The sequence below is a fragment of the Acinonyx jubatus genome, chromosome A3, assembly GCF_027475565.1.
Source record: "Acinonyx jubatus isolate Ajub_Pintada_27869175 chromosome A3, VMU_Ajub_asm_v1.0, whole genome shotgun sequence".
Classification (NCBI taxonomy): Eukaryota; Metazoa; Chordata; class Mammalia; order Carnivora; family Felidae; genus Acinonyx; species Acinonyx jubatus.
Genome location: NC_069388.1, coordinates 10,636,536 through 10,654,628, shown reverse-complemented (window position 1 = coordinate 10,654,628; position 18,093 = coordinate 10,636,536). Strand labels below are relative to the sequence as shown.

The 18,093-nt window shown below is 53.2% G+C and overlaps 1 protein-coding gene across 9 annotated transcripts in view; it reads right to left on the bottom strand.

Moving 5' to 3' along the window:
* The window catches only part of NFATC2 (nuclear factor of activated T cells 2), a 158,261-nt gene that overhangs the window by 13,057 nt on the left and 127,111 nt on the right, over nucleotides 1-18,093 (bottom strand). Inside the window, exon 10 of one of the 9 annotated variants that reach the window (XM_053199823.1) lies at nucleotides 7,539-16,188. The exons of the other annotated variants lie outside the window; for them this stretch is intronic. Coding sequence (XP_053055798.1) covers nucleotides 16,151-16,188 — 38 coding nt within the window. The 3' untranslated portion in view covers nucleotides 7,539-16,150. Of the gene's footprint in view, nucleotides 1-7,538; nucleotides 16,189-18,093 lie in introns of those variants that run through there. 9 annotated transcript variants of the gene reach the window in all.

The window sequence follows — 18,093 nt, the reverse complement described above, 5'->3', positions numbered from 1 at the left end:
TCCTAGAATCATTGCCCCATTGTGTGGTCCTTTATGAGGCTACAGCTGAAGACCTACACAGCGATGTTGCATTTTTACAACACTAGGCATAAAGCGGTGAATCCTTCCACTGGTGCTGTGGATTAGATGATCATTGAAGACAGGGATTGGAAGTGCTTCCCTTATTAATCAACACTGATAATTAACGTGCAAGCACATGGTGTCGACGGATAAAGTGCAAAAACACAGACGGGAGAATGTGTCATCTCGCCAAATTATACAACTAACGTCCAGCCTCCTGAAAGCTCAGGCACGCGTCTCTAAGGCAGATAGAAGTAGATGGGAAGACCCGCGCGCACCTGTGTCATGCAGCTGACGGGACTCCGAGAACGGCCCAAGGTGCGGGCAGTCTGCTGGCTCGACGATGAAAACACTGATGTCTCTCCCAACCACAGTAGAAACTGCTACCACCTTATCCCCTTCGCCACGTTTCCCGTGATTACGCATCCGCTTACAGTCTAGGGAACGACGACTTGGGACTTTCTCGAAGCTACGCTGCCCTAGGAAAAAGGACTCACCAACTGTAGAAACTCAAGCCTGAGCTGGGTTTGCCCCTTCTGCCCAGTCCTTTTCTCCAATTCAGCAGAATTTTCTTCTGATTTCATGCAGCTGCATTGTACCTCTCCTGGTGAGCAACCACACGGCTTCTAAGGTAGCAACCACAGGCAAGAAAGCATTCTAAACAAACCACGGCTTGCTTCCTTGTCGTCCTGCCATTTCATCATGCCTGGACCCCACACCTCTGCTGAGAGGCATCAGCCACAAAGCAAGCGTTGCAAAATACGTTGTTGCCAAAACAGAAGCAAAAGAAAGGCGCCGGTTGCTACATCCAGTGGAGATGCGGGAAAGAAATGGCGCTCCAAACCCACAAATGAGCCTGTGACCGCCAATGAGATGATAAAATAAATACTTAATTGTTCGGGAAGCCATTTTTCTCTCTGGGGGGTTGAAGGAATTAACCAAACACTTATGTCAAGACATTTGAGTGCGTCTCTCCTTGCTGATGTGTGAGGGTTGGGATGGAGGCCGGGGAGACGGGTTAGCAGGTGGAATCCCGGAGAGGCGGGAAGCCCCTCCGTCCTGGGCCACTTTCCTCATGACACACAATGGCCTAACCCAGCCCCCAGGGGGACACCCCTACATACATCCACACATTTCCAAAGCCCAGAAGCCCGTGTCCCGTAAGGAGGCACCCTCCCCCTTCACACTCCCCCCCTCCACGATACCTTCCCATCACTTGGCACGTTTTGTCTTTAAATCCACCCCCCAAAAGATTTCCCACCACATCTGCCTCCCTCTAGCCCGCAGCCTGGGTTAGCGTAAGATTTGACTGACCTACAGACCGACCACCTGGGGGCGTAGGCCTGGCCCCAGGTTCATGGGCAAGCCCTCACCATGGGACCCAGCCCTGGGCAAGCCCACCTGCCTTGGAGAGGGAGAGGGCAAGTGCAGGGCCAAGAACCCTCCACCTTCCTGGTCCAGCCAAGGGCCTGTGGGGCAAGGAACCAACCGCAGGATAAATCAGGGACGCTCCCCCCCCCCCACCCCCCCCCCCCCCCGGACCATTCAGTCTACTCCTTCCAGAATCAAAAAAACTACTAGCTTTTAGAAAGAAATTTCACCAGGTCGGACCAAACCCAGTCCTGAATGTCTCCAGGTGAGATTCACAGGCCTGGTATGGGGAACTTGTTGCTGTCAACACAAAGGCTGTCCGAGGGACCAGAAAGGACTGTGTGTGTGTGACATTATTCCAGGTGTCCCTAAGACACATGTGGACAGAACTCCAACTCCTGACTCATCCCCTTATCAAACCTGTCACCTCCAGGTCCAGCCATGAACTCAGTTGTGTCCCCAAAATGACTATGTTGTGGCGCTAACCCTCGACATGATGGTATCCGGACATGGGGCCTTTGGGGGTGACCAGAGTCGACAAGGTGATCAGGGTGGGGCCCCCATGATGGGATTAGTGCCCTCATCAGAAGAGACGCCAGAGAATTCGTGCGCTCGCCCTCCGCCCTGTGCCGGCCCAGTGAGAAGGTGCCCGTCCCAAGAGGGTTCTCCCCAGAACCCCACCTCGCTGGCTCCCCGATCGCGGACTTCCAGACTCTAAACAGTGAGAAAATTAATGGCAGCCGAGCTCAGATACGCCCACAAGCCCTGTTCTGCCAGAGCACCTGCCTCTCTGATGTCTCCATTTACGCTCACACGGCATGCCAGCGAAGCGGCCAAGGTTAAGTGACTTGCCCGAGGTCAAAGGACTTTTCCAAGGCCACACGGCTGGTCCGCAGCAGGATTTGAACAAGGAGCAGACGCTGATGCTATGGCCCCAACGTTCCCACTACCACCACACCTTTATGCGGTCTGGGTCTGGGGCCGGGAGGCCCCCTCTCCTTGCTGTATGCATCGGAACCCATTTCTCTGTCCACACCCAGCCTCAACTGCAGCCTGGTTTCCTCCAGCCCAGAGCCCCTTCTCCCTGCTCCGCCCTCCACTGACCTCACAAAGGCAGCCTTCCCGCGTCTGGCAAGGTTGGAGGAGTCTCTGAGGGCAGGGGCCACGGACCTCTCAGTGCAGGGGCTGAGCACAGCGGTGAGGGGCGCACGCCCTCAGGGCAGACTCGCGGGGAAACAGTGCTGGGGGCCAGAGGGCGTGGGTCCGAATCTCAGCCTGCCACGTCCTGCCATGGGCTGGAGGCAGGCCCTGGCACGTCCTGCGAATCTCTGGGAATCAACGAGTCACCACGTGACAGGTGCTTCCGACAGCGTGTGGCCCATCACGAGCACTCTGTATTCACGGACGGAACATGGGCCAATCCACTTCTCGAGCCTCAGTTCCTTCGTCCGCAACGTGGGAATGACAACGTGTAACCTGGCAAGGGGTTGTGCGTGAATACAACCGGCTCCGGGTCAAGCCGCAAAAAAGTGTGCTCGCGCCGTTCCTATCCCCGTCGTTAACGTGTGTTTTCACCGGCCACGTGGAGAACATTTGGTTAACAGGCTGAAGTGACTGGACGGCCACCCTCTTTCCCCAGAGCACTTTCACCTCCGCAGCTATTTCTGCATTTTCAGAGTGGGCGGGTCTGAGGTCAGCCGTGCTCTCAGAGATGCCTTCTCACATCCTGCCGAGAGGGGCCCCTCCCAGGCCACCCTGCACAGAGTGCTGGCTGCCCTGGGCCAGCGGCGTGCAGATGCATAAGAGCCCTCTGAGTCACCCACGCTCTGCAAGCCAGAGGCCTCCGGAAGCCAGCCCCAGCATCAATCAGGTCCCGCACGGCACCCAGCCGCCCAGACATCTTACCAGCAAGACCTCGGAGCTTACGAGAAAAAGTGCCACGCTGCACCGAACTGTCCCCAGCTCTCAGGATGAGTAAACACGGCAGTTCTGGGGCTCTGGTTCCGAGTCAGAAGCCAAGGTGCTAACAGGGCGGAGGGTGTCGTTGGCGGTGGGGAGGGCAGGCCGGCGTGCCGCCAAGATGGGAATTCTTTCGTGGTTCTCCTCGGGCAGCCAGAACCTGCTTCTCCGGACGCAAATCGGAACAAAGACTGGACCCTGGGATACCCTAGCTTTTAGGATTCCACAGTAAAAATCACCCATGTACTTTTTGAGGGAAAACGGCTTGAGCCAACAATGCTGCTCACTCTAGTTAAGCTGGGGGGAGGAGATTTAAGAAGCCGAGAGTAGCCTGGCTCCCTCGTAGGACCACAAGGCCAAGCCCAGGGCGCATGTCTAAAAAGCGACACGGTATCAGCACATCACAAGCCTTAAAACAGAGCTGAGGCCCGGGGCCCAGACGGCGCTGGTGGCTTCCCCGGGCAGGACAGGAGGCCTCCCAGCTCGCTCCTGGTGACAGTATGATCCCGCAAAAGAGAAAAGCGTAAGCTCACATCCCACAAAACCACCAGCAACCTGTTTCTAGACCTAAAGGAACCCAAGCCTTCTCGTGCTGTCGATCTGATCCCGGCTTTGGGTGGCCATCTGGGTGGCAGGGCACAAAAGGCAGCCTTCCTCTCCAAGTCACGTATAACCAGCTCAGCCTCCACAGTCAGGGGCCCGTCTGATGGGAACTCCAGGGGATCCCAGAGGGTGACGGGTGAGTGGCTGCCGGACCACACCATGCACAGTAGGTGCCTGGATGCTGTGGACACCCACCGGATTCCACTCGGATGGACTCTCTCCCGCCAGCACTCACACACTCCTGGGACCTAGGGGTTCCCCCTCAGCCCCGGGAAAGTCCACACCTTTAAAATCAAAGAAAACACGCTTCTCTGCCTCATCCTCTAGTCGCCTCCACCTTCCTTCCTACGCTTCAACCACGGCAAGCAGGCTTACACCCCAGGGCCTTTGCACTTCCTATTCTTGCTACCTGGGATGCTCTTTCATTAGACATTTACAAGGCTCTCTCATTGAGTATTGCTCGGCAATCAAAAAGAATGAAATCTTGCCATCTGCCACTATGTAGATGGAACTAGAGGGTACTGTGCTAAGCGAAATTGGTCAGAGAAAGACAAATACCCTATGACTTCACTCATACGAGGACTTTAAGACACAGAACAGATGAACGTAAGGGAAGGGAAGCAAAAATAATATCAGAACAGGGAGGGGGACAACACAGAAAAGACTCTTAAACATGGAGGACCGACAGAGGGTTACTGGAGGGATTGCGGGAGGGGGGATGGGCTCAGTGGGGGAGGGGCACTAAGGAATCTACTCCTGAAATCACTGTTGCACTAGACGCTAACTAACTTGGCCATAAATTAAAAAAAAAAAAAAAATGAAAAAAGAAAGGCTCTCTCTCCTTGAGCTCTCTGCCTAATGTCTCCTCCTCTGGGATCCTTCCCTTGCTAGAGGAGCAGGCCTCCGTGCTACCCCCTCTCTCTCTTCCCACCCCTCTTGCATCACCTTTTCTCACAGCATTTGGTGCTACTTGGTTCTTGCGTTTGCGTTTGGACCGTGAGCTCGATGAGGGCAGGGACTTGGAGCCTTTCTGTGCAAACAGTGTCCCCAGCAGTGACGATACGTAGCCGCTGGATGAACGAGCCATTAAGTGAAAAAAGGAATAAATGAACGTGTAAGCCACGGCTCTGAGTATTGGCGACCCAGCGCTGACTTCACTGTGGCAAAACATGGCGTATCGTCATGCTTGCCTCAGAGCAGGTCCCGAGAGAAGCGGTGAGAAATCACGCTTTGCCGTCCTCAGGGAGAAGCCAGGGCCTCCGAGCTTTGGTCATGCCGTCACCCACCCGGCTCCCTCTGACTAGCGAATGCCGGCTCAAGAGGTTCACGAGGCCCACGCCCCTCCCCAACTACCAAGCGTTGCACACAGCAAGCCTGAAAGAACCATGACGCAAACGCGGTCGAGACGAGCACTGGGGGATCTGGAACCCCAAACCTCTGCTTTCCACCGAGTGCAACTTAAAGAGTGAGAAGCTGCGTCTCCACCTGTGAACATCTCTATCCTGAGCCCATTTGTTCTGCCGACTGGAACGTGGCTAGAAAGCGCCCATGCAAAGACCTTTGCAGGAGGCAGGTTCTAAGCACAGCACGTCTGCAGGAAACCAGAGACACTTAGAAAGGGCTTTCCAACTAATGCCCTCCATCTTCCTGACCCAGAGCATCCACTGAGGCAGCTGAGCGTTGAGGGGGCGGGCAGGCTTCAGGGCCATCGTGAGCTCGCGAGGCACATCCCACCCCGTGTGGCAGCGTCAGTGGCTGGGAATGACAGCGAATCCCCGTGTGAGGCAGTTCTGTCTCTACTTCTGTTACGAAGGATGGTCTTGAGCGGGTTTTAGGAAAAAAAAAAACCCACAAAAATTCAAGACTGTACAATGTCCATTTGTCCCTGTTGGCGCTCGAGATTCAATGGTCTCAAGTTGATGGAGAGATCTTGTGGAGTCTGACAAGCAGACCCTAACATGTCCACAGACAAACAAAAATCCCCAAAGAGCCAAGAAGCAGCCAATAGAAGCCAAGACACCCATGGAGAACGACAGGCCGGTGACTGACCCTACCAGAAACCAAGACTGTGTACGGAAAGCTGCTATAACTCTTCTGTGGAACAAAGCCAAGAGACCAGGAAGAAGCCCACGCGTCCGTGGACATGATATTTACGACACTGCTGGATTACAGGCCGGTGGGGAGGGGGTCGACTCCTCCACAGATGGTCTTGGGCCCACCAGTCATCCCGACGGAAAACAACGAAATTAGAACCTTACCTGATGCTGGACACACAGTCAATTCCAGGTGGATTGCAAACTTCAGTGTGAAAGGTGAGACTGTGACATATTGGGAAATGATACAGGAGAAGCTCTTTAAGAGACTGATGGGTAGAAGAAGGTTTCCTAAGCCAGTACTTCAGACTCGAGGAGCATCTGAATCACCTGGAGGCCTTGTCAAGGGCAGATTTCTGGGCCCCACCCTAGTGTTTCTGGAATTTGCATTTCTAATAAGCTCCCAAGTGACACCTAGGCCGCCAGTCCCCGTGACACATTTTGGGTAGAACCACCCGAGGCTCCACGCGCACAGTTCAAACCTCTCGGAAAATAAATTTACATGAAAAGTTTCTGTTCGTCAAAAGGTATCGTTTCACACGTACAAGCCATGCAAAACCACTTACGAGTCTCCCAGTGTCAAATGTTGGGAGCATGTGGGGCCTGTCTGATGCCGATGGGGCTGTCAACTGGTTCAACCCCTTTGGGAGACAGTCTGGCATTGTTTGTCTCCTAAAGTGGCAGATGTGCACGCCCAGTGGCCTAGCAATCCCCCCTGGAGGGATAACCCTACGGGAACTCCTGTATGTGCGCCAGGAGACAGAGCAAGAATATTCCAGAAGGCGTCGTCTATACCAAGCAAAGCGGAGAAACCTAGAAACGACCAAATGTCCATTGTTGGGATGGATGCATGAACTCTGTGACTGAAGACTGCACAGCAGAGAAAAGGAAAGGATTACAGCTATGGATGGAACAGCCCATCAGAGGCACACGGGGCTTCGATCGGCAAAACCGGCCCGTGTGCAAACCATGTCGCTTCTGGAACGCAGAGAGAGAGCAAAGGGGAGAAAGAGGACAGGGACGTGGGCGGAGGAAAGAAACAAAAACACACGTCAAACCACCACAGCGTGCGGGCCCTGCCCTGGATCCAGAGTCAAACGAGCTATAAAGAAAAAAGAAAGAAAAAAGAAAAAAAATTGGGCACTTACGAGGCAAGTGAAAATTTGAGCATGGGCTTTGATACTGAAGAATTAGAAATTTTTAGCCGTGATAGTGAAAATCAGAGCAAAGTTTTTTAAAAAGCCATCTTGTCGAGAAACCTAACGGAAAGACTGGCAGATGAAAACGATTTTAAAAACAGAAGAGCTAAAACGCAGTGCTTATGTTCTTTTTCTTTAAACTCGAGGTGGGGACACGATATTTGTATTGTTATTTTTAGATCTTCCATATATGTAATAAAAGCAATTTGGTAGAGGAAGGAAGAGAGGAGAGAGAGAACAGAAGAAGGGAAGAAAGGAGAGAGGAGGAAGGAAGGGGGGCAGGGGGAAAGGGAATGGAGACAAGGAAGAAGGAAGACAGTGGAGCCCGGTTCCCTGCGTGTCTACCACGTAAGAACTAGCAAGGAGCAGCAGTCAGCAGTGACCCTTCAGGGGACTGGCCTCTAGCACACCAGGGGCAGGAGAACGTCGTTTCCTCCGAAACACCTTCACAGCCGGTCTCACCATGTGAAACACAATTCTGTGCACTTAGCATCCCTACTCTCCCTTAGGCTGCAAGATCCACAGCACAGGGACCCCCCTCATCCACCCAGCGCCTGCCCATTTACCTGTCTGGCCGCAGGTGTCGATGCGTAATGCTGGTGACTGCCACATCGTGTCCTAAGACATCTACGCACGCTGACCAATCAGTGTTCACGAGTCCCCATGAATAGGTGGCAATTATTATTCCCCTCTGGTAGTTCACTGACAGCCCGGGGAGTGGGGGGGGGGGGGTGCTGCTGGAGGACTTACTCAGAGCCAAAGAGACAGCAGGTGGCCGAGCCAGGATTTAAATGCAGGCGGGTGACGCCAGGGCACAAACTCGAAACCACTCTACCCGGTACCTCTGCGTCGCCCAGAAACGTTGGTTTAATGGCAAAGACAGAGCTTTTTGTTCGGGCCTAAAATGATCAGAGTTAACCCTGAAGTCCGAGGAGGACCTGATTGGGCCAACTTCTTTTTCTTGCCCCTACTAGCTCCCGGGCACACACTCCCCCCTGTGCACACACAAACTACACTCACCTTATCACAAACCACAAGTGAGTCTGCTGAGCCGATACCCTGTGACTTGTTTTCAGCTTGGTACACAGTAGGCGCTCAGCAGATGTGTTGAGTGCAAACAGATCCAAGGGCCAACGGCTCGGGCCAGGATGCCGAACTTCCCAAAACACAAGCCAGAGGCGCCAATGTCCGCGTGAAGATGCCCCATCCCAGTTCTCCTTAAGAGACCCACTGGTATGAAAAGCCCCTCCCGGAAATCTGAAGCACCCACCGGGGGAAATTCCATCACCCACCGATCTTAGTGGTCATTCCCACCTCAGCAAGGAGGACTTTAAACAGGTCGCTCTTACTTCTGTCCCTCTGCCAACACCAGCCACAAGGGGTTGGCGGGGAGGGACCCTGAAAGGCAGGAAACTCCCTCAGAGCAGCAAGTGCCCCAGGGAGGTGATCTAGAGTTGGAATTTAGGAAACTTTTTCCAGGGTGGTTCTGGCCACAGTCAAGGGCCAAGAGGCCACCTTGAGGTGAGCCCCAGGCCCCGTGCACCCAGCAGCCGGAGTGGGGTCAGGGGAGGGCCCAGTAAGTACAGGGGTGCAACTGTAGGTGGGGCCGAAGACCGTCCCTAGAATCTTCTCTCTGATCAGAACAGGACACCGGCGGGGGGGAGCTGGTCCCCATCTCTGATCGGGGCCAGGGGTCAGCAGGAAAAGGGAGCCCCAGTCCCTGGGCTAAGGCATGCATTTCTCAGAAGCCTGGCAGTCTGGAGAACACAGGGCTGGTTTCTGTTTTCCGCCCCCAGAAACGCCTGGAACCACAGCGGGAGGGAGGCCCTGCTGGCCGGGCCAGGAGAGCCCTGGCAGGCCCCGGGATGCAAACACTGGGCTGTTTACAGAGGGAAGCCCGGGCCAGCTCGGATGCCCATCGCGGGCATCCCTGGCCACCTCGCTCCCGGCCGGCCGGGCCCGGGGACGCTATCTTAGGGAGGAGCGGGGAGCTGGCAGGTGGCCCCGCAGAGGGAAGAGGGGCACGTGTGCCAGCTGGGCCGGCCTCTTGGCATGGGAAGGGAGCCGCGTCGCGGGTCTCCCTGCAGAAGGAGCGATCTGGAGCCCAGCGCGAGCCCACGCCAAGGACAACAGAATAACAGGGGAGCCGGAGGGCCGCGCTGAAGCTACTGAACACACTCTCCCCGGGCAGCCTGCTCCGGGCTTTTTGCACAATCGTTTCCATGGCACTTGCTTTTGCTGTCACAACAGCTGCAGGATGGCCCGGCGCTGGGCAGCGCGGCTGGCTGGAGGCGAGAAATCGATTTTCTAGTGGGCCCCGCGGCCAGCGCATTTTTGAAGGCCTGCCCCAGCCTGGCCTCCGGGCCCTGCCTCCGTCAAGTCCGCTGGGCCGTCGGAGGCCTGGAGAGCGGGGCGTTGAGAGGGAACCCAGGGACCCGCCGGAGCCTCCCCGCGCTGCACGGTCCCAGCGGGACGTTCAAGGACGAGGCACTTGTGCTTGGGGAAACTCTGGGCCGTATCAGGCCAGACGACTAAAACGTCCCCTCGCTCATCCTAGGTCTGGTTGAAATACTGCTGTAGGGGCAGTTTTTGCTGCCTATTTTGCTCTCGGATACTCGCTCAATTCCACACATCTTACGTGCAGGGGGCTGGGTGAGGCTCTGAGCAAATGGGGACATGAGCAAACGTTGTCAGGGACCTACCGTGTGCGAAGCCATCCCAGGCGCAGTTGTGGGTACAGACAAGTCGAGATGTTAGTACTTCCCACCCAGAGACTTGGACTTGAGGGAGAAAAAATGCACAGAAACACCTGAGAGGTGTATGTGGTGAAACACGCCTGCCAGGGACCCTGTGTGTCTCTGGGACTCAGAGAAAGAGAAGCGTGTCCCCCGCCGCCCCCTTCAGCAGCTGCAGAGAGAAGACAGCTCGTCAGAGCCTTGAAATACTGGTCAGACTCCAAAAGGCACAAGAGGGAGGGGACGGCGTTCCAGGCGGAGGTTACGGTGTGGGCATGAATTGAGAGGCAAGAAAGTCTCCGCAGAGCTTTGTGTCATCCTCCACTCAAAGCCGAGAGGGACAACTGTGCATCCAGATGGTGAGACGTACCCCTAAGCAGAACTGAAAGCTTTGGGGGCTCCTGGGTGGCTCAGTCGGTTAAGCGTCCAACTTCGGCTCAGGTCATGATCTCGCAGTTTGTGAGTTCAAGCCCCGCGTCGGGCTCTGCACTGACAGCTCAGAGCCTGGAGCCTGTTTCAGATTCTGTGTCTCCCTCTTGCCCTCCCCTGCTCATGCTCTCTCTCTCTCTCTCTCTCTCTCAAAATAGTAAACATTAAAAAAATATTTTTTTTTTAAGAAAAAGAACTGAAAGCCTTCTACTTCTAAAACCCCGTTTTTTACACGAGCCTGGAGGATCGTTTCTAAAACCTGATTGTGTTCCCTTTTTTTTTTTTCCTCTTTGCAATTTTCTTAAGTAATATCTGCCTAGAGCAAAGAAGAAGAAAAAAATCCCTAGGTACAAAAACGCAAGCAGGAAGAGGTCTCCCCTCCATACCTGCCCCAAGCTGCTCAGGACCTCCTATGTGACTGTTCCTGGTTGACAGGCAGTTGGGCTGCCTCCGGGCGTCTGCCAGTACCCACAGGACAGCTACCCACACCCGCACCCCTCACTCAGGGGGCGTCCAGCAGACAGGCCAGGGGCCCCGAGACGAGGCTCCCTGTGGTGTCTGAGCAGACGGCTTCAACCCGGAACCGGGAAGAGGGTACTGAAGAAGGGCTGGCGGGGAGGATGTGGGGACAGGCCACTCCTCAGCCTGGCACGGATGGAGACGGTCACAGGGAAGATGACGAGCGGACGGTTACTCCCTGCCAAGCACCCACCACGTGGCTGACCCTGTTATGTGCGTCACTTAAACCGGCCACGCGTCAACCGTTGAAACCCGAAGCACTGTCACTGCTGAGCGGACGGTGAGCTCGGAGGTGTTCAGTCACTTGCCTAAGGCCACGCCCCCACATTCCGTAGGCAGCTGTACGATAAGGGAGCGAGGGACCGAGTGGGGCGGGCACCTGATCCCGTGGGGCGGCCACGTGGGGACGTCCAGGAGGCGGTCAGATTGGCGGCTCTGCAGCGAAAGCCGATTTTCTGGGGTCTCATCAGACAGAAGGGGTGAAAAGCCCACGATAAATGCTCCGCTCTGTGTACGAACTTGATCTAGAGGACCCTCTCGTGTCATCCCTATGCAGGCGTGTCTCACAGCTCCTTCTCTGGGCCTCCAGTTTTGTGACCTGAGACAGATCCCACCCCCCTCCTCGGCCTGGGCTCCCAGCTGTGATTCGGAGATGGTAATTAGTCTCTGCCCTCCAAAGGCGCTCAGTACGCGCGAGAGAATGTTGCCATAATTATTTCCTGTACACCCCAGCCTCACACACACACACCCCAGCCTGCCACCCGCCAGCAGTCTCCCTTCCCTCCCAGAATCAAATCCAAGCCTCTCACTGTGGCCTCTGAGGCCCTGTGTGGTCTGGCTTCCTCTCAAAACCACCCTCTCAACTCCCTTCCTGGCCATGGCTGTCAGCTACACTAGACCTCTCTCTGCTCCCTCCCCCCCCCCCCCCCCGCACAATCAGGCTTCCTCCCAGCGCTGGCCCTTTGCACATGCTGTTCTACCTGCCTGGAATTCTCTTCCACCACCTCCTCCTCTTCTGGGTCTCAGGTCAAGGCCACTTCCTCAAGCAGACTGTCCCTGACGGCCCCATCTGAAGTTCCTCCCTCCCCTACCATTACCTGGTTTATTTTATTCACAGCACTTAGCCCCATCTGAAATTCTCATTATTTATTGGTTCATTTAAAAAATTTTTAATGCTTGTTTATTTTTGAGAGACAGACAGAGCACAAGTGGGGGAGGGACAGAGAGAGGGAGGGAGACACAGAATCGGAAGCAGGCTCCAGGCTCCGAGCTGTCAGCACAGAGCCCGACGCGGGGCTCGAACTCACCAACCGTGAGATCGTGACCTGAGCCGAAGTCGGACGCCCAACCAACTGAGCCACCCAGGCGCCCCACTGGTTCATTTCTGATTAGCATCTTCTTCTCTAGAGACTGTCAGAAGAGGGGCCTTTTCCGACAGATTCACTGCTGTGTCCCAGCACCTGGCACAAAGCCCAGCACACAGTAGGATGGCAGCAGATGTCTTTTCAAAGAAGGAATACACGAATGGGCAATCGGTTGACTAGAAGCAAACCAAGAAGGCAAATGCCCAACTGAGAGGTCTCCCGGCAGTTTCCTGAAGCAGCCAGCCCACCAGCCCCTGCTAAAGGAGGCTACACCCACCCTGCCAGCTCCCCTCCCCCATTGTTTGTGGGGCACTTGACAGTCTATAAATGGCTTTTCACACATGCCTCACCCAAGACCACAAGCAAGGAGGAGGCAAAGCAGGCTCCAAGTCAAGCTTCTCTGACTACAACTACTCACTGACATCTGACCCTGAAGCCACGGTCCTGGGCATTCACCAGGATAGCCAATGTGCACAGCGAGAAACTAGTTCCTGGTGGCTTTACACACCCGGGGAGATGTAAGAATTCTCCCATCTACAAACAACAGGCTTCTTCTGGAGCGGATCCCCGTGTCGCCAAAAAAACCGCACAGTTTGGTCAGCATGCAACATGATGAAGGCACGGTTTCTGCCAGAATCAGGCGCTAAATCCTTCGGACTCTTAACTTGTGGCAATTTTCCACCCCCAGGGATCTTTTGGAAATATCCTGAGAACGTTTTTGGCTGTCACAACTGGGGCAGGGCAGGTGGACTGCCGGAGTCGGGTGGGCGGAGGCCAGAGATGACGCCTGACACCTGCCGTGGGTAGGGGAGCGCCCACCACGCAGAGTTATCCTGCCCCAAACGTCCGTAGTGTCGAGGCTGAGAAACTTGACTCAGGCGAAAAGACGGGAAAGAAAAGTCTTGGGGTTCTTGGACTGACCCCGAGGAGAAGTGTTCCTGAATCTGGATCCCCGCGGCCGGACGTGTAAGGCCTCTTTCCCCATTGTGTTTCAGGTTTTCCTCATAGCGCCATGGCCACGGGACATTATAATATGTGTTCATTTAACCGTCTGGTTCCCCGACTAGGAGGTAAGTTCCACGAAGGCAGGGACTCCATCCGTTTCATGTACGACTGTGCCTGCAGGATCTAAAAAGCTCACTTGGCACAAGGGAAGCTTTCGGTAAATACTTGGGGAAGAGATGAAGAAACCCCTAGGAACGTTAAAGATTACAAAACACCCAACCTCTTTTTGGAGCTCTTTTCCCATTGCTATCGTGCTTCATGTGCAGAGGCCCCAAATCTGCTCTCCTGTCATCCAGAGGAACAGGTTTTATGGTTGGGAAGTGTAACTATTTAAAACTACATTTCCCAGACTCCTCTGCCGCTCAGCACGGTCACATGACAGGGCTCCAGCCAATGAGGTGTCAGATGAAGGGACGTGTGAGATTTCCAGGTTATGCCCTTAAAGGGAAGGGGCATGCCTTTCCTCCTCCTTGGCCCCGCCCTCTCCCCCATCCGGGAGCCAAACTGGACCCTGCAGATGGGGGCACCACCCTGAGAATGGCAGAAGGATAAGACGGAGGGAGCCTAGTCTTGGCACCTCGTGGCCAGTATACCAGCCCCAGACTGCTTATACCTGTGCTGTTACGTAAGAGAACAAGCATCTTCCCTGTTTAGGCTCCTGTTACTTTGTGTTCTGCTCACAGGTCCTGTACACCTAATCAATACGTAACTTTCTCCTGCCCTGCAAACTCCAACTCTTCTGAAGTCACACATCCAGACTCCCTAATGCTTCGAGGAGATCAGCCAGCTGGCATGCGAGAGCTGTTTTATGATTTCCCTTTCACACATGTAGGGATCAGACCCCTTAGTCTACATGCAGGAGGCTTTCCTCCCTGACACCTCAGAAGAAGCACACTGCTAAGCCAGAGAAAGAAAGGAGAGGAAGTCATATTATTTAGCTCCATCCAATGATGAGGACAAAAGGACCTACCCCCAAAAAGCCTATTAAAATCTTAAAACATCAATTATGTTTAAATCTGGGAGTTCATAATGGTACAAAACCCTAATTGACTGCCCCTGGAGGATGGTGAGGAACCAAGCCATTATTTTAAAAACTGGTAAATAAAGGGAAAGAATCAAGCATTCATCTTTCTTTTCCTATATGAATTATACCATTGTTGAGGAAGGGACGTCTCTCTTTATAGAAGTTTTCCAAACTAACAGAAGAGGAAGGGAAGACAGAATTAGACTAGAATATCGCCATTTTGCACACCAGTGAATGAAGGGAGCCGGGCACTGGCTGTCGACAGTTACTAACATCACCAAAAGAGAGGCACCCCCACCTCGTGCTTCCTGACAAAAGGGTCCACCACCACCTACAAAGCAGTCTTGGCCAAAACAGATGAACCTGAACCAATTAAGCCTCTAGAATCGACTGCCAACTTACAGGAAATAGAGAAGACAAGGGGACATGGGAATATAATCGCCAAAAGCCAGACTGAGATATTTCACAGGATAAGGAACCTGGTTTTTAAACAAAGAAATGGCAAAATAGTAATAATTAATAATAATAATAATAATAAAGACCAGTTCTAAAGGGGAACCTCTCGATTAAAGCTGACTTAGAGGAACCAAGGAATCCCACTTACAATGTATGGGCCCGGTCTGAATCCTGATTCAGACAATCTGTAAAATAATGAAAACAAAGAAAAAACCCTGGATGATAGATATGAGACACCAGGAAGTTTCAAAGACTGGATATTTCATGATATTAAGGAATTTTCACTGTTTCATATGTGCCAACAGTATTACGAGTATTTTCAGAATCCTTTTCTTTGAGAGACACATAGTACGTATCTACACATGCAATGATACGGTTCTGCCGTCCAGGATTTTTGATGTCTAGGATTTGCTTCAAAACGCTACGAGGGCCACTTGGGTGGCTCAGTTGGTTAAGCGCCTGACTCCTGATATCGGCTCAGGTCATGTTCCCAGGGTTGTGAGATCGAGCCCCACGCCGGGCGTTGTGCTAGGCCTGGAGCCTGCTTGAGATTCTCTCCCCCTCTCCCCCGGCTCCTCCCCCGCTTGTGTGCGCACATGTTCTCTCTCTCTCTCTCTAATAAAAATTTTTTAAAAATACTACTGTGAAATAGGAGTGGGAGATGACCAGAGGTATGGAAGAAAGCAGCTTAGCTGTGAGTTGATAACAGTTGAAGCTGAGTGGTGGGTACTTGGTGCTACTCTATATTTGCATACATTTCATAATAGAAGGTTGTTTTAAAAAACATCTTAAACCCCGACAACAGAGAGGGAGAAGGAAGAAGGACAGAGGGAGCTAACACCTCCTAAGCCTCGCTATGTATCAAGGGCGGGGTTAGGCAGCCATGGGTGGGAGTGGCGCTTCCAGAAGAGAGATCACAAATTCAAATGCTGAACAGGTGCGGGAAGAAACACTGACTGAGTGAGGTGGGCCAAGTATAAGAGGAACAAGAACACAACCATGATGGCAAAAAACAACAGACACTCCATCCACCTTCAGGAGGCAGGAGGGAGGGGTGGGGGCTACGGACAAGGGCAAGTACGCGCTCTAAAGGAGGTGGTCTCTGCATAAGGTCAGCCTTGACTTTGATTCCAGGTAGCCACCATGCAGCATGTGGGGCCCTGGGCAGCCGATTCTTGGGTTTTCCAAGGAAAGCCTGAAATCTGTATTTTTATGTGCAATCTCCCGGTTTTTAAACGTTGGCATCTAATCCAAATATTTTTTCAAATACTGAGCGGGCCAAGCAAAATATCTGCAGGCTAAATGGAGCCCATGGAACACCAGTTGGCCGTCCCTATTGCAAGTACTGAAGCAGACCACAACTCGATCCATCTGTAAGAAATGGAAAGGGTGCATTAATCAACTTTGGGTCAACTCTTTTTTAGGCATCCACTAAAGCGGAGAATTCAAAAGACACCATCAACTTCCAGAAATCTGTAAGAACCGGCTGCAGAACATTTCAAAGGCGTCGTCCACAGAGTTAGCTTATGCAACAGAACCTCTGCTCTGTCCAGAGTTTTGGAAACTAACAACCAGGGAGTGTCCTTTCCACTTTCCTGGGATGCTGGAACTAACAGGCTTCAAATGAAACCCATTTGTTGGGTTGCAGAATGCCTGGGACTTACGTCCAAACCACTTGCAACAGACGATCCCATCATAAAATCAAGTCGGGGTGCTTTGCGCTCATGGTAAAATGACCAGGAAGAGCTCCACTTGGGTTGCCTGGCCAGAGATCTGATTTCATGGCAGTTTAAAGGGATGACGCGCGAGGCAGATGTCATCCTGAAACCTGAAAGTGGCGGGATTGGTTGCTGAGGACCTGAGCAGACTCCTTTCCTGAATCGCAGCCCTCCGTTTGCTTGTGACTTTGCCCGGCGAAAGACTCCTGACATCCTGGATGGGCAAAACAGGCCCCAACCCTGCCTTTATAGGCAGTCTCAGCTTAACCAGATCCTCAGGTCAATAACAAATTAAAGAGGTGTCAAGAATGTGGTGGAGAAGGGCCAGGGAAATGGTTTCATCATTCCCGGAGAACAAAGCCCCTCTTTTTTCCTACAAGGGTGAAAAGTAAAAGAGATTGGGGCTAAAATAAACTCAGACAGGCCCCGGGCAAGACAAGAGTCCAGAACTATGCTGAAAGGCAACAAAAACAAGATGCATCCACGTGTCAAGTCTACAGCATGGAGTACAACCAGGGTTCTTCCCTAAAGGGTCCCCCCCCGCCCCCGGGGCAAATAAAGCTCTACATTTACCTGAAATGGGTTTACTGATGGAGGAGAAGGTAGGGAGGAGAGAGGAAAATGTCGAGTCGAAAGAAGATCTGCTCAACGCCCACGCATCTAGCTCAGAGCCTCCAGTAACTGAATCGCTTTTCAAGTTCTATTTTTCGGGAGAGGAACGAATTAGGGCTAGAGCTGATACTGTGAAGTCTTGTATTTCTCAATACAAAAGTCCTGGACTATCTTAGCTTAGGGCCTGGGACCAGCGAAGAGCCTCCACATCCCTGTGCTCACAACAGTCACCACGTTGCTTCATCATCCTGCAGGAAGCAAAGTCTGGGCATGCCCAGCGCACCGGCTAGGGAGGAAGTGAGCCTCAACACTTCTGCGCTCTGTGCTGGCGAGCAGGAAAGCAGAGAAGAGCGTTTCGAAGCGGGTTTGGGGGCTGACCTACCCACAAATCTTGTTCAACTGATCACCTTATTCCTGCACGAGGATAGCTGCTTGTTACCACAAGACAGTAACCTCACGCGGAGGTGGAAATGATGCCAGTGCAAATGACTCAGAACGGTTAAAAGAGCGGGTTCTGGGAGATGACTGTGGGGCCATGGGATCACACCAAGTGATGGCTCTCCTGGTCCTCTTGGCGGGCCCCTGCCTGCTCTCTGTGGGTCAGACGCGGCTCTGGAACGCAGGCCGAGTGCACAGCCAGTCTGAGGACGGACTTTCTTGTGGTTTGGTAGCTTCTGACCCCGAAAGGCAAGAGCGCATTCCTTTGGAAACATCTGCGCTGCAGAATTTCAAAAAGATGGCTGAGCATTTCTGGGTCTGGAGTCAGCTGGAAGGTGGCCCCTTACATTTACATAAGCTGGCAACACAAAGTGCACATCATTTGGGATAAAAGGATGGCTAAGTGGCACGGCTGGAAATTTGAGGTTCTTGGAAGGTGGGAAAATATCAAGAGGGGCAAAATAAAGATACCTCATCGCGCCTCTACTGTGATGCTTCCTCTTCTGGG